Source organism: Crinia signifera, chromosome 6, assembly GCF_055691185.1.
Source record: "Crinia signifera chromosome 6, ASM5569118v1, whole genome shotgun sequence".
Classification (NCBI taxonomy): Eukaryota; Metazoa; Chordata; class Amphibia; order Anura; family Myobatrachidae; genus Crinia; species Crinia signifera.
The window spans coordinates 136,847,459-136,863,888 of record NC_139222.1 but is presented as its reverse complement, the minus strand read 5'-3'; the positions used below and the strand labels follow the sequence as shown (position 1 = coordinate 136,863,888).

At 43.2% G+C, this 16,430-nt stretch overlaps 1 protein-coding gene across 1 annotated transcript in view; it reads right to left on the bottom strand.

Moving 5' to 3' along the window:
• ABI3 (ABI family member 3) overlaps positions 1-16,430 on the bottom strand; it is a 48,494-nt gene that overhangs the window by 24,000 nt on the left and 8,064 nt on the right. Inside the window, exons 2-3 of the mRNA XM_083147323.1 lie at positions 15,312-15,479; positions 12,042-12,218 (exon numbers count right to left, since the gene is read on the bottom strand). Coding sequence (XP_083003449.1) covers positions 12,042-12,218; positions 15,312-15,479 — 345 coding nt within the window. The remainder of the gene's footprint in view (positions 1-12,041; positions 12,219-15,311; positions 15,480-16,430) is intronic.

Here is a 16,430-nt window from a genome sequence, read left to right as displayed (position 1 = left end):
ACGGGTTAGCCACTCTCTTGGTGTGTTCCTTAGCGTCATCCGAGTTGGCATTGGTGCGATAAAGGAGGTCCTTAAGATTGGAACCCCTCCTGATACCAAGGAGCGGTGGACCTTTCTTAGCCCTGGTAAGCTCAGGTTTGGTCTTTAAAATGTCCCGTTTTCTCTTAATCGACCTCTGCAACGTGCAGTCTCGTATCGCACTTAACTATAAAGAGCATCCTCTCAGGATCAACTTCTTTTATTCTCTTAGTTTCACAATGGAAGAGAGTTTGCACCCTGGTGAGGCATTTCTCAATGGTACGCTCATCATAACCTCTGTCACAGAACCTCAACTTGACTTCATCGATTTGAATTGCCGCAAGTTCAGTCTCTGAGTTATTCCTTAGGACTCTCATGAATTGCGACACCGGCAAACAGTTTTTAAGGGCTTCAGGATAATGGCTCGTGGCCGACAGCAACGTGTTTCTATCAGTCGGCTTCCGATAGAGTGTATGTGCCAACCTGTTGTCTTATTTGAAAATCAGTACATCCAAAAAGTTTGTTTCATGAAAATCAATGGACGCCGTGAATCTCACTGCAGTCTCGAGACTATTTAAAGCCTCAACCATCGACAGAAATTACTCTTTGCTGTTTTGCCAAATGATAAAAACGTCATCGATGAATCTTCGATAGTACGAATGTTGGTCCCATAGACGGGCAAAATATGGTTCTGCTAGTAATCGTCCATAAAAATATTGGCATAGCCAGGTGCCAAATTAGAGCCCATGGCCGTGCCTGAGCGTTGAAAGAAGAATTCTTTATCATAAAGAAAGTGATTACGTTCTAGTACGATCCTCAGTAAAGAAAATACAAATTCAATTGGCGTCCCTGAATAGGGGCCTTTACAAAGACATTTATTTTACCGCCTCTACACCGCCATCATGAGGGATGATGGTCTAGAGGGAACTAACATCCATAGTAGCCAGGAAACAATTATCTGGAATTTCACCAAGGCTCTTTAGGCCCTCCAGGAAGTGATCAGTATCACGCAAGTAACTTTCAATGCTGCTGACACACTCTTGCAGGTAAAAGTCGACCAGTAGCGTAAGCGGCTGTAAAACCGACCCTTGCGCCGAAATGATTGGCCTCCCGGGCGGCTCCACAAGGCTCTTATGGGCCTTTGGGCAATGTATATAAGATCGGACAGGCAGCTCAATGGTCAGAAAACCAGCCAACACCCTGTCTATCCAACCTGCAGCCAAGGCCATCGATAACAAAATATCCACCTTTTTTTTAACTCCCAACATTGGGTTAGAAGGCATTCTCTCGTAGGTGGTGATATCGCTTAGCTGTCTCCTAATTTCTTGGTCAAACTTAGTCACATCCTGGAGGACCCACCTTTATCTGCTTTTCTAACAACTATCGTATAGTCAGATCTTAATGACTTCAAAGCAGCTCTTTCGTCTTTAGTTAAGTTATCATATGGCACCACGTCAGTACAACTTGAGGTTACCTCTTCATCAACTAATCTCAGGAAGGTCTTAATACATGCATTATTCAAGATGGGGTCAAAGGTGCTCAGAGTTCTGAACTGCCATTGCCCCACCTCAGTTGACAGACTCTCTTTTTTAGAAAAGTATTCATTTAGCCTAAGTTTCCTGCCCATCTTGTAGTGGTCAATAGCCCAATTGAACTTATTGAACCCACAAGTGGGCACAAAGCTCAGCCCTTTAGAAAGTAAGGACGACTCAGCTGGGGTTAATTGATGACTTGACAAGTTAAAAATTAACTCTTGTTCCCCCATCTCCGGCCTCTTTGAGTGGCCCTTTTTGCCGCCCCTCTTTGGGTGCTGCCTGTTTTTTCTGGGTCTGGCTCTGGTCTCTACCCCTAAAAAAACCCTCAGCTTCATCATGTCTCAGAGACAACTGTACATTTTCAGCGTCACTGAGCAATGTATTGCTGAGGAACCCTTGGTTGACTGACATGGCACCACCGACAACAGGGAAAAAATCAAAATGACAGACAACAACAGCCAACAAGTAGATCACTTATTAATCAATATATTCCCAACAGGGAAACAAAGTCCCAGCAAGGAAATATAATGGAACCGGAGGCCCAGTACACAAAAAACACTATTAAAAATGCTCTAATATCTATCTATCTATCTATCTATCTATCTATCTATCTATCTATATATATATATATATATATATATATATATATATATATATATATATATATATATATATATACATACATACACAGACAGGTGAATGGGGCCTAGCACACAGAGCATAAAAAACCAGCAATAGTGGGCAATGGTTTTATATATATACATATATATAGCAGGGTGTGGATGGCGGCACTCACGGCGAATGAAATAATTCAAGCAACACCGAATAGGGAGCTTAACGTTTCAATTCTCAACAGGAATTTTCATCAGAATATATATATATACACACACACAGACAGGTGAATGGACCAGCACACAGTGCATAAAAAGCAGCAATGTTGGGCAATGGTTATATATATATATATATATATATATATATATATATACACACACACACACACAGGTGAATGGGGCCCACCCTAGCACACAGTGACATGGTCAGGTGCCCGGGTGATGGAACAAACTAGTGCTCTAATAACTGACTATTTACATTGGTGGCATCAGTGGGCATGCATAGGAGAGCATTGGGAGAGCAAACATACCAGATTGTTGTTCAGGGAGATGATCCAAGAAGGAGAGTCCAACTGCTGCACCAGCGCTGTTTGCAATGTGGAAAAACATGGCGCCGGGGGGAGTGTTTAGAAAATAGGCTGAGTTGCACGATGGACGGCAGGGAAAAACACTCACGACCGGCACGTGATGGACGGTCGGTCGGCATGGTATTGACAGATCCTACCTGCAGCACGTAGGACCCCCGACGCGACCAAATGAGCAGCGGGTACACACATCGGATCGGAATCGGATCAAAGAAATGACAAAAAAGCCCAAAAGTACATACAATGTACTTACAATCGGTCGGTATTATATCAGGATTGACGGGATTGAGGGAAAATCGTCCTGGTGTGTACCCAGCATAAGGCACACAGCCATCTATGTCGAAATTGCAGTGTCAAAATAAAAAAATTCTACAATATGTGGGCTACATGCAAAATTAACCAGTATTTACCCTGCTCAGAAAAAATATATATTTGTTCCCGTTGCATTGCACAATGGTTTATTCCAGATACAAAATTACTTTTTAATATTAATGTTTTAGGATTTCTGCTGACCTGAGGGCTAACCACTGTTGTCTAGGCAACACCATTTCTGTAGGTTTATTTTTGTGTAGTTGATTTTGGCCGATTAGCCTAACCCAGTGGTGGCTCCAGAGGTGGGGCTGCAGCACAGTCCAAACTACAGATAGGGGAGCAACACCAATTGCCAGTGAGTGAGGTTGGAATGGCAGTTCTTGGCAGTTGCTGTTCCTCTACTATTTTAATTTTGAACTGTGCTGCAGCCCTACTCCCCTGGCCTCACCTGTTTTATAGCTATTTAAGGCCTTTTGTTGAGACAGAAAGTTGCTCCTGTACAGGATCATGTTTCAACTACTATGAAAAGTTCTGAGGTCCTACTTCTGGATCATCTGCTTAGCATTGGGTCTACAGTGTTCTGATATGGTAAATCTGTATCTTCCTTTGTATTTGCAGTTGCTGTTTTGTGAATTCTGTAGTAATAGTTCATTTATTACTGGATTTTGCTGCCAACTCTACATTTTGCAAAAACTTTCTTTGTGCATTTTTGCATTAAGGTACTCACCAACATGCAAGACCCATATTCACATATGTCGATCTGTATATTGTGAATAGTCTCCAAGATATACCTCCCGACTTTGAGAATCTGCTAGTCGGGAAAGCCCTGCATGGCCAAAATTTGGGTGTGGGGCTTTGTGGTCAGGGGGCGTGGTCTATAAATTGCTTTATTCCCATGAGGCCACACCCTCATTTTTGCCACTGTGGGGGCATGGCCAGTGCACTGTTGTCACAAGTTTACATCGTACATATGACAGTATTTTGAAATGTGCTTTAAATAAAGGAGGATTTGACTGAAAGACCTGGGTGTGACTGTGTGTGACTGTGTGAGAAATGTGTGATTTAAAATAAAGGAACTAAATTACAAATTACAGTAACTGCATAAATTATGGTATAAGAGAATTGGTATCCAAATCCATTTTCTCTGAAGTGTTTTGTAAGTATAGGTGTTCTATAAATATATTTATATTTTAAAATATATATTATATGGGAAGGTACATCATAGGCTTGCCTAATGTCCACGTTGGAATGTTAGGGGGCAGGCACTAATGCTTTCTTTGGCCTTGGACACCAAAATGTCTAGTTACAGCTCTGCTTTTTTGTCATGCAAATTGTATATAACAATAAATGGGAGTATTTTAGTTTCTGATCTATGATGGAGGGAAGTAGGAGGTGATGGATTACCCTGTTACTCCTGCATTGCAAACACAAACGATTGGGTAAAAAGTACACCTGATCTAGAACAAGATTCAGGAAGGACATTGAGATCAATTTATCTATATTAATACAATGGGGGAAATTTACTAAAGGAAATTTGTAAAAAATAGTTGTATTTATATCCAGAAATACACTTATTTTTGACATTTACTATCCCGAAAATACGGCAATTCGTATTGATAGCACATCATTACGAATACGAATTGCCGTATTTTCGGGATAGTAAATGTCAAAAATAAGTGTATTTCTGGATACAAATACACCTATTTTTTTTTACAAATTTCCTTTAGTAAATTTCCCCCAAATTGTTTCCAATCAAAGGTTAAAAAGTTGTATTAAATCCTGACAACTGTATGTCGACCTAATTCTTGTGTCGACCTTCCGACCATGTGGACCTTAGGCATGTCAACCTATTTTAGGAGTCGACCTAAGCCATGTCGATCTTCAGTGGTTAACCCAATGATGTATCCCGACTTATTATTGGTTGACCCAATGACCTATACCCATAGAATTACCCCAAAAAACCTATTTGGCGAAACATCAGGAACAGTGGGATGAATTGCAGTTTTTCTCACCCTATGAGCTTTTGCTGATAATTAGATACCTGCTATAACTGGTGCTGATGGAGAGTGATGTTGAACATACAGATGGAGCCGGGCTCCCTCTTGCTGGCAAATCGCCAGAACGTCACCGCTGGCAATCCGCCAGCATCCCGGCGTCCATTTGACAGAGACGCGCGTGCGTCTCATGCGCACGCGCGTCTCAGTTTCCGGGCGGCGGGGCGATGGGAACCCTGTCCATCTCCGCTTCAGGGAGACGGACAGGGTTAGGGGGGGTGCGGGGAGGCGGTGGGGACCCCGGGTGACCGGCGACAAGCCGGCTGGGACCCGGGGGAAGCCGTCGGAAGGGGACGCGCGCGCATCTCATGCGCGCGCATCCCCTTCCGCAGATACAGATGGCGGGGGATGGCGGCTGGCGTCGCCATCCCCTGCAAAGAAGAGACCCGCTCCATCTGTAGGAGGTAATTCAGACCTGATCACACGGCCAGCAATGTAGAGCGGCCAGCAATCAGGTAGACGCTGTCCTGCTATCGTGAAATCCCGCCTAGCTAATTAATGTGTACAACGTCCGGATGGATGTGTTTGGCTTGCAAAGACTTCGCATCTGTGCAAAAATGTCTAAATCCATTTGTAAGACACTCGCATATAATGATTTTTTTTCAATGGTCACCACTCTTCACAGGCTTAGAGTAGCCAGAGACTTATTTGGCGGCTGCAATAAAAAAAATTAGCCTGATCATGGCTGGAGCTGATGTCATACACCCCCTCCCCCATAACAAGCTTATGCACGCCTGCATTGTCGCTGACACTCCCAGCATTTTTTCCATCACTGAGCAGTTTCCCTGGCATTCGCACTAAACTGACGATTAGCGAGCTAAGAAAAAAGTAACAGGCGTTCATTGCAGCACATTGGCGCACACACGCATTGCTGCCCATACGCATGTGCAGTGTATCGATAATTGTCTGCTGTGCAGAATCGCAGCTGTGCGATCAGCTCCGAATCGCCTGATAAACCAGATATTTATCTGATAAGATTAGATATGATTAATAACCCAAACCAAATATATTTAAAGGTAATAAAGTAAATATATTTGGTTTGGGTTATTAATCATGAGCTGATAGAAAGAACAATAAGGTAAACTGATTGTTGGTTATATTGTCATCTACGGTATCACTCTGGTAATGTTGGGTTAATGGCTACTTATATTTGCAGTCAAATCAAACAACACTTCATTTTCTATGTAGGATTTACACAAGTGAATCTTATAAAGTTACTGACTCTCCCTAGGTTTAAAATTGGTAATAGTAACCAAGGGACCGATTTTGAGTTCTGAACAAGACAAATTACAGGTTTTTGTCGCTAACACTATATATATTTTTTTTATTATAGTTTCACCAATTTTCATCATAGTTTCCCAATGTTGCTTTAACCTATAGTTTTTCATAGCGCCTGTAAGTCTTGCATATTAGCCATAATGCTGGGAATTTAGTTTTGTGTTTCTCTTGTCTGATTCTATTTCTGTTTTTTTTAAGCATACTTCTCTTTTCGTTATGTCTCAATCTGATTGTGGTTTATATTTGACGCCTTTCTCTATAGCTGACACTCACATAATATCTGTAAAACTAGCAGTGTAAGTCTTGTTCACAGAACTAATACAGGTTGAGTATACCTTATCCAAAAAGCTCGGGACCAGAAGAATTTTGGATAACTGATTATTCTGTATTTCAGAATATTTTTATATTTTTATATTTCAATGATGTATCTTGCATTTATGTTGAATAAACCTATCAAACACATGAAATACATACACATATATTATATTTGTGCATAAAACAAGGTTTCAAAACATGAAACAAAGTTTGTGTACAATCTCAGATACTGAATTTGAATGCCAGGCAATCATTGTCTTGCATATATTAGTGCCAGGTATACATGCCATGTCCCCAGTAGTGCTGTTACAGATATCCCAAGTAGGTTTTTAGTAAAAAAAATTCACTTTCTGGAATATATGGTTTTAGGAATAATTTGGATAACTGATATTTGGATAAGGGATAGTCAACCTGTATTATACTATTTGTTACTGCTTTTTTGTGGGATAGTGGAGAGTGCCGGGAGTGCATGGTGACATGCTCTGGAGGTTGTATTAAGGTCATCCTCGGCACCCGCAAGCTGTTTTTCAGTCAGCTGGAGTACCTGATCGCAAAGGAGATTGTGTATATATATATATATATATATATATATATATATATATAGTACACCAGGCGGCACTTGGGCAACTTAGAAGAAATGGAGACCACATACAGGTTCTTCAAGAATGAATCAGGAATGATGATGAGGTTAAATCTCGAAAGATCTTGAAGAACCTGTGTGTGGTCTCCATTTCTTCTAAGTCGCCCAAGTGCCGCCTGGTGTACTCTACATATGTGCCAGCCTGGTTAACAGTCTGCAGCAGAGGAAGGCACGGGATGCAAATATCGTTTACAAGCAGGAGAGTGCCGGCTTTTTTCCTTATATATATATGGTAATTGTTTCCTAGCACGGCACCCAGATTTCCTACGTACGGCACTGTAGGGAAATCGCAAAAATAGGTTTAATGCACCCCCCCACTATCCACGCCACCCCAAAGCGTGGCGAGCATAGCGAGCCCTGCTCGGGGCGGTGGAATGCACCCTCCGACTTTTTCATTACCCCACTATCCACGTCGGCGTGGAGTTGATTATATATAGAGTGGCGAGCGCAGCAAGATACCGAGCCCGAAGAGTGGCGAGCGGACGCGGATTACTTTACATGTATTCCGCGGCCGCTCGCCACGCTTCGGCTCGGTGGCTTGCTGCACTCGCCACACTATATAAAATCAACTGCATACCGATGTGGATATTGGGGTAATGAATACATAGGGGGTGGCGTGGATAGTGGGGGGGGGGGTGCATTGCGCTCGCCACGCTTCGGGGTGGCGTGGATAGTGTGGGGGGGTGCATTAAACCTATTTTTGGGACATACAATCATATTATTGTATACCTAATGTCATGGCATCGCACACCCTATAAAATCGCATGCGATTTTGCGGCAGAAGCGATGCGATTCGATGCGTTGGCCCGGGGCTGAGAGAGCAGTGAATAAATTACATAGGAAAATCGCATTGCACATCGCATGGCCCTAAAATGGCCCATGCGATGTGATGCGATTTCCCTACGCAGAATAGCCCACTAAGCAAATTGCTTAGTGGGCGCAATTCTAGGAAACAAGCACCGTATATATAAATACATATATACACAGACATATGTATATATATATATATGGATACAGATATTTATATATAACATTTGCTAGCTGTTTAAAGTTACCTAAGGCCTGGCAGGCTTACAGAGAGGCTGGCTGGGCAGCTGGCAGCGGCAGCAGGAGAACTGTACTAGAGCTGGTGGGACAGTCACAGGAGGATGCAGGCTCATGATGATGCAGGCAACACCAGCAGTGGCGGATGGGCGGACGGTGACACCAGCGGTGAGTGGGGGGCGGATGGTGGGCGGCGGTCCTGCAGACAGGCTTGCTTGATAATTACATCATCATCTCGCTCGCATCTGTCTCTACGCGGCAGGGGCGGCAGTGGCACTGCCGCACTGGGGGGAGAGAGGGTTTATGGAGGGTTGGACTGGAGACTTTTTCAGACACCCAAATTCCGTGAGAATCCTGGAATCCGGGAAACTGAAAAAGCCTCATTGAGGGTTGCCACCAAAAACATGAGAATCTCGGAAATTCGGGAGAGGTGGCAACCCTGTCTACAGGTAGGACAGATCCTACCTCTATGTCGGTTTGTTTCTACCCAGTTTGTTTAATCACTGTTGTTTCCAGTTGTAAAGCGCAACGGAATATGCTGTGCTATATAAGAAACTGTAAATAAATAAATACAGTACAATGATATATAATGATCAAGATGAACAGAGCTATGGCCAGTCAAGCACAACCACCACAGATGACAATTTGTACCAGTGATTTGTGAAGATCTGATCAGGAGGACAGTTATGTAGTGATCTGCACATCATCATTAGCCACTGGAGTACAGGCCTGATTTGTCCTATGCTAGGAGTAATGCCTCAGTGTACCGTTGGGACAAATATGTGGAAAAATAATCTCTACCAGGCCCATACTATTGTATATACGTACAATGTTGAAAACATTTTGGTACTTGTGTTTTATCACGGCGCCCATCGCATTGCATCCATGCCACTAATTAAGGTATGCGATGGCATGCGATGTCATGCAATCTCATGCGATGGGACCCGATTTGAGCTTTTCTCCGGGCGTGAGTATCCAATTTTAATATCGCGAGCCCAAAGCGTTGCGAGCGCAGTGAGCCCCGCGAGGGGCAGAGGAATATATGTGAAGTCATACGCGCCCCCACGTGGGGCTTGCTGCGCTCACCATGCTTCGGGCTCGGTGGCCCACACTATATAAAATCAACTCCTCGCCGACGTGGATAGTGGGGGTATGAAAAGGTTGGAGGACGCAAACCGCCGCCGCTCGCCACACTTCGGGTTGGCGTTGATAGTGGGGTATCGTTAACAATGGGGGGGCATTTAACATTGTCATTACCCATCAGGGTGGGTGTACAATCAAAAATCGGGTCTGGGGGGGCATGTAACATAGGAATAAGGCATCTGGGTGCCTGTACGATTAAAAATCGGGTCCAAACGCGTTGCATTGCATCGCATGCGATGACATCACATGCATGCGATGCGACGCGATTTTTTGGTTGTACAATGCCCTGCGATGGAAAATGTGGGCGCCATGATAATACACAAGTACCAACATTTTCACAGTGAGAGGTCTTGTTACCTTTTTTTTTTTTTACTAAACCTCTTGTATAATAAACATTATATCCCATGATCTTATTCTGTAATTATGAATACTAAAACCATACTTTTTTGTTGTCTCCTCTCCAGACAGGAGATGTTGCTGCACACTTCAGGGTAAAGGGCCAGGCTACCATGTCATTAGACCCTGCTCTTAGCATCGGTAAATGCAGTGTTTCGCTTGGTCTGTGGGGAGGGGCTAAAATTATGCAATTTGTGTAATTTATCTCCACTTCCCATATGGTACCACGATTCCCTTGACAATCTCCCCATCCTGCCCAGTTCACTAGGTTGTGATAAGGATGCGGCGATCAATCTGCTGTCAGTTGACTACCCAGAAAATCATGATTCTCCCATATGTTTCAGGAGAGTATGTAAAAAAACATACATGTGTAGTGCGACTTGCGAGGCACATTTCTTGGTAATATGACTACCATGTACAGTATTTAAGAGTTAATTATTCTATGGTCAGTGATGTGTGCAAACAATTAGATTTTTGCTTGCCATATTGCTGTGCCTAATGTTAAATAAACATTTAACACTTATAGTATATGTTGAGCAAGACTCCATTTAGGGTTACGTGGGAAAATAAATGTTTCTCACAATATTTAAACAACTACAAAGTGCTTGTGTTCTGGATACGGGTGTGGATCAGATGGTCACCAGCAAGTTGTTAGACAGTCATTAGGTCGACATGTGTCTATGTCGACATGGGTTAGGTCGACAGGGTCATAAGGTCAACAGGGTCATTAGGCCGACATGGGTTAGGTCGACAGTCGGGGTTTTTCACAGTTTTTTTACCCGAATGTCGACACAGTCGGCATGGACACAGGTTAAAATGCACCGCGTCCCCTCGCATGGCTCGCTGTGCTCACCATGCTTTGGGCTCGGTGCCTCGCTGCACTCGGCACACTATTTTATTCTCCAACCACACCCTAGTGGAAGTTAGGGCATGAAATACCGCCTGTCGGCATATGTCGGCTAAAAAAACTGTGACAAAACCCCATGTCGACCTTTTGACTGTTGACCTAACCCATGTCGACCTAATGACCCTGTCAGCCTAACCCATGTTGACCTAGACTCATCTTGACCTTCCTGCATGTCTACCTAGACACATGTCGACCTAAATGCATGTCGACCTAATGACTATCTAACAACTTGCTGGTGACCCAATGACCGTGTCCCCTGGATACCAGGTGGGATGTGGTAAGCAGGAATGTTTGAAGTAAAACTACAAACTGCATCATATTCTGCAACCTGAAATGCACACTGCTCAGGACATAATGTTTTGTATTCCTTCATACATCAGAAACTACCCAACTATAGCATTTTGAACATTACTTTATTATTTACATTTAACTGCATGCAAAACTAAATGAGTCCAGTCTAAATCTCATCTAGTGCCAATTTTATATCGGCACTGCCGCAGGGCCCAGCAGGGTGCTGGCATTTGCTGATTTGCTGGCAGGGAGGGACGGTGCTGGGGAGGGGGGGGGGGGGGGGGTGGAGGGGAGCAGGGGCTATGCTGCATTGAGCAGCATTGCCATCATTCCAAAATAGTAGAAACAAACTGTGCAGCACAGTCTATTTCTACATTCAATTCCGATGCTGTGGGGCGCTGCATTGGGATCGAATCGGGATGGGGTGCTGCATAGCAAGGCACGATTTGCACTATGTGCGATGCGATTATGACTATATAGCCAAAATCGACAGTGCAAATCGCACCGTGTGGACATAGCATAATTGTGCTAGAAAATGCAGTTGATTGATGATTAATTACTCATTATGAAAAGTATCAAGCAAGTAGTAAGCAATGAAAAATGGCACAAGAATAAATATACTTATTAAACATGACTAAGGATTACCACTGTAAATGAGTAAATGATTAAGATTTTCCATTATAACTTGGTAATTTAATATTAAACTTTTCATAAAGCTTATGTTGTCAGTAAGCAGGGCATTGTAAAGAAAAAAAGAATTATTGATAAAAAATATTAATAATAATTGAACTATTGATCAAACGTTTGTTTGTAGATCTAAGGTATTTGAGGGCAGGCAATCCAAATCTTTTTAGGTAGATCCTTGTGGGATTTATTACCCACCCAAATGGTTGAAGAATGGCAGACTTCTCACCTTGATTCCATGACCAGTATCATCGAGGGAAGTGAAATTGATGGGAACTCTGGTATATGATTTCAAAGGTCCCTTTGTCTCACAATACAGGATTTTCTCAGTGTGTTGAAACTTTTTTGCTGTTGTCATCCCTCCAATTTTTTGACGTGAAACCTTTTCCCCATGGATATCTAGTAACTAAAGAGACAACATACCAGTGATCACTCTTATTTGTGGTGCTATTATTATTGGATTCCAATAGAATATATTTGTCACAGTCCTGCTTTTATTTACTCTGTTTATAGGCTTCTATCGCTAGTGACTGCTTTGGAGTTCTACATGGGAGCTGCATTCTGTATTTCTACCACTAGAGGGTACTTTTGAGTAGAGACTTTCTTACTCTGCTGCAACTCATGGATTTAAATCTCAATTTAAATTAGTCCTGGGCATCTGTGGGTTATCTATCAGTGATTACATCAATGGAGTAAAACCATCAATGTGAACCATCAAATGCTTTCATCAACAGAGGGAAATCTAGCTGTAGAGAATCGCAGGTGGCACATAAATCACTGAAAATGTGCATGGCCAAGCACAGAGGTTCCCCAAATGTGGTCCGTGAAACACCCCAATGGGCCAGGCTTTATATATGTATATATATATATATATATATATATATATATATATATACATTCTTGGCCATTGGAGACTTAATACATCAGTCAATTTGATTTAATCATCTGTGCTGAGCAATGTTTATATGTATCCATTTGGGTGCCTTGAGGTCCAGGTTTGGAAACTGCTGGCTTAGCAGCATGCCTGGGACAAGGCTAAATTCTGTGCTACTCTGCCAAGGCAAAAATGTAACCACCTACCAGCAATCAATGGTTGAGAACCATCAGATCTCCATGGCACATCATTGTTGGTTGGTCACTCTGATTCTGAGTATCATCTACTTCCAGAAAGTAGGGGCCTAATTCAGACCTGATTGCAGGGCAAGTTTGTCCTCAAAATGGGCAATACCATGGGCCGGTTTCAGACCTGCTCTCTAGGCAGCATATATTCGCTGCCTAGTGAGCAGGTAAACATGCATGTCCCCCGCTGAGCCAATTCCTGCACTAGCACGTGACTGGATGTGTGCGCTTACACATCCGCTTACATGCAGCCACAAGGAGGAGAAATCATCAGATGGTCGCTCACCATCAATTGATTTCTCTAGCCTTCGCTCTGAAATGTAAGTCTATACTTACTTTTCAGATGCTCACTATCTGGAAAATTGGGGGGTGGGTGCTGACGTCATGTGATGTCAGCGGCCCACCCCAAGCAGGTATGGACACGTCTGCCTTGGCAGGGATATGCCCAACATTTCTATGGGCAAACCCATAAAATGCTTCTGTCCACTGCTTCTGCCCCCTGCCCCTGTCAGGCCATCTTGAACTGAGCAATCTGGGGAGTGTGAAACTCACCAAAGGGCTTCACTCTGGGGTTTGCACATACACATATTTATATCCCAACTATAGGCCTGGATAGCAGGAATCGCTCCCCCCCCCCCTTCCCATGTGCACTGCAGGTGGGGCAGATGTAACATGTGCAGAGTGTTAGATTTGGGCGGGGTGTGTTCAAACTGAAATCTAAATTGCAATGTAAGAATAAAGCAGCCAGTATTTACCCTGCACAGAGAGGCAATTCCCCTTTTTTAAATCCTTTTCGGGGTGTGCCCAGTGCTCCCCTAGCGACTGGGCAGCCCCTGACTCCCTCCCTTTCCTCCCTCCCTTCTCCCTGCACTGAAAAGATGGCATGCATAGGCGCATGCCATCGCTTTAGCGAACACCACTGCCCCCTTGCCCGCTGGACATTGCCAGCCATAGGAAAGACAGCAAGACAGTCTTCAAATAGCAGGACTGTCCTTCTGTAATTGAGACAGTTGGGAGGTATGCTTTCTATTATTGTTCAGTGGCGCACCCAGGGGGGTTTCAGAGTACCAAGAAGCCCCCCCAGGAGTCTAAGGACCAAAAGCGGAAAGCTGAGGGTCCCCTCTTTCCATGGGTACAAGAATTTAAAAAATCGACCCTTGGGAACCGGAGATATCTGACTTAAAAGCAGCGGTCCCCATCCAAGCCTGTTAATTGCCCTTCCCAGTCAGATATTTCAGGTTTTCTCTGACTTAGAGTTTTTCTGAGGGTATATTCCAACAATGGACTGACGAAGTCTCTATGACAAAACACGTTTGGGGCATGTCTGCGTGATGCTGTCCTTCCACCCGGTGTTTGGCGTGTCTGGAGCCCGTAGAGGAGAAGGTGCCCGGCGTGCAGCTCTGTCCGTGGAGGATTGGATGCGCGGCGTGGTGTGCTGGTATCCCACTGGAGTGACAACCGCTGATACCGTGGAGTGGTAGATATAAATACGTGTGGTAGTTGTAGCGCACACCTAAGGAATACTTTGGTACCATCCTCTTGCTTTTAACTGTGAAACTTGTGTGTTTTTTAGAATGAAAAAGTACTACACTCTGAGGCGCCCCCTCTGTCCTTCCTTTTTCCTATATATATATATATAGAGATCCAAGTGTGCCGGCACTCCAGTATTTTCAAGCAGCGGGCCCCTGTAAAGCAATACACCAGATCCAAATAATGGCACTCAGGAGGCAGAGTAATAAGACAAAAAAGGATGTGTATTACATGCCAAGCTTTCGGGGTGTAACCCCCTTCGTCAGGACTCAATCCTACAGCCTGGCTGTAGGATTGTGTCCTGACGAAGGGGGTTAAACCCCGAAAGCTTGGCATGTAATACACATCCTTTTTTGTCTTATTACTCTGCCTCCTGAGTGCCATTATTTGGATCTGGTGTATATATAAGACAGTTGTCTGTTTCATTCCTTTCTATCTGAGTGACATCCACCGCTGGATATATATATATATATATATATATATATATATATATATATATATATATATATAGATTATGGAGAAGGCCTGGCACTCCCGCAACTGGGTCCGAATACCCCGGTGCCTTCCAGGACAGGTAGATAGAAGTATGGAGGAGGCGACATATATATATATATAAAATGTATTATTATTATATATATAAATTTGGTCTATCTATAATACTTTAACTGAAACGACATATACTGGGTCACCTAAGTGTCCATCTCCGTGCTTTGCTCCGCCCCTCTGGAAACCCCCTTCTGAAAATCCTGAATTTGCCCCTGTTGCAAGTCCTGTCATGCTCCCCATTAGGATATTAAAAATGAAGATTATATTAATGTTAGCCGGCATAGATAGTGATTTGGTGACTAACCTGATAGATTAATTGGACTCTTGCCTCCTCCTGCTGCAGTCTCTGGCTCTGTTTCTCCAACATGTCCGATAAATGCTGGGCGGCAGCTCCCACTTGAGAGGCCACACAGGCCAGGGTCTGAGTGACTAAAGACATGGTATTCTCTAGTGCTTTATGTTGATCAGGAGACTAAGAAGACAACAATTAGACATTTGTAAAGCAAAATATAAAAGGCTAGTGGCGTGCAGCCATACAAAGCTAGTTAAACGTATATAACCGGAGGGCGAGATGTACTAACTACTAAGCCTTGAAAAGTGATAAAATGGAGAGTGATAAACCACCAACCAATCAGCTCCTACCTGTCATATTTCAAACCCAGCCTGTGACATGACAGTGAGGAGCTGATTGGTTGGTGGTTTATCACTCTCCGTTTTATCACTTTTCAAGCTTAGCACATCTGGCCCAAACTATTTTGTCAGTTTAGTATTATAAAACTGTTCCATCCTAACACTAATGTGGCTTCAAGCCAATACATCAAATCTGGGGGTAAATGTATGAAGCAGTGATAAGAGTATGCCATTGATGTGTGCTATGGTAACCAATGGTTACTAATACCCCTTTCAGACATACGGCAAAATCCCGGGATTTTTCACGTGCACGCGCACAATCCCGGGACTAGGGTATGTCTGAAAGGCTCTACCTGGGATTTTAGTCCTCTAAAATTCTGGGTCCTGCGCATCTGCAATGGACCCAGGATTTTTAAAAACCCGGGTTTGAACCGGGTCTAAAATCCCGGGTAGTATGTCTGAAAGGGGTATTAATTACATTTACTGATGGAGCAACTGACCAACCTCGAAGAGTAGCTAAGAGCTGAGCAGAAAATTTAATTCAGTCACTCATTCAGCCAATATGTATGAATTACTTTTTAAACCTTTTGAGTGCCAAGTGAATTTGTCAAAATAGGTGTGAAAATGTCCAAGAAAACTTTTTTATTCAATCATAATGACCTTTAATGTTTACATTATATAGGAAATATACATTTTTTTATATAACATTTTTTTATTTGAATTTATATATCAAATGTGAGCGAAGCTGGCCTTTTTAGCAGATATTTTGCACATTTCTCACAGAATGTCGGCA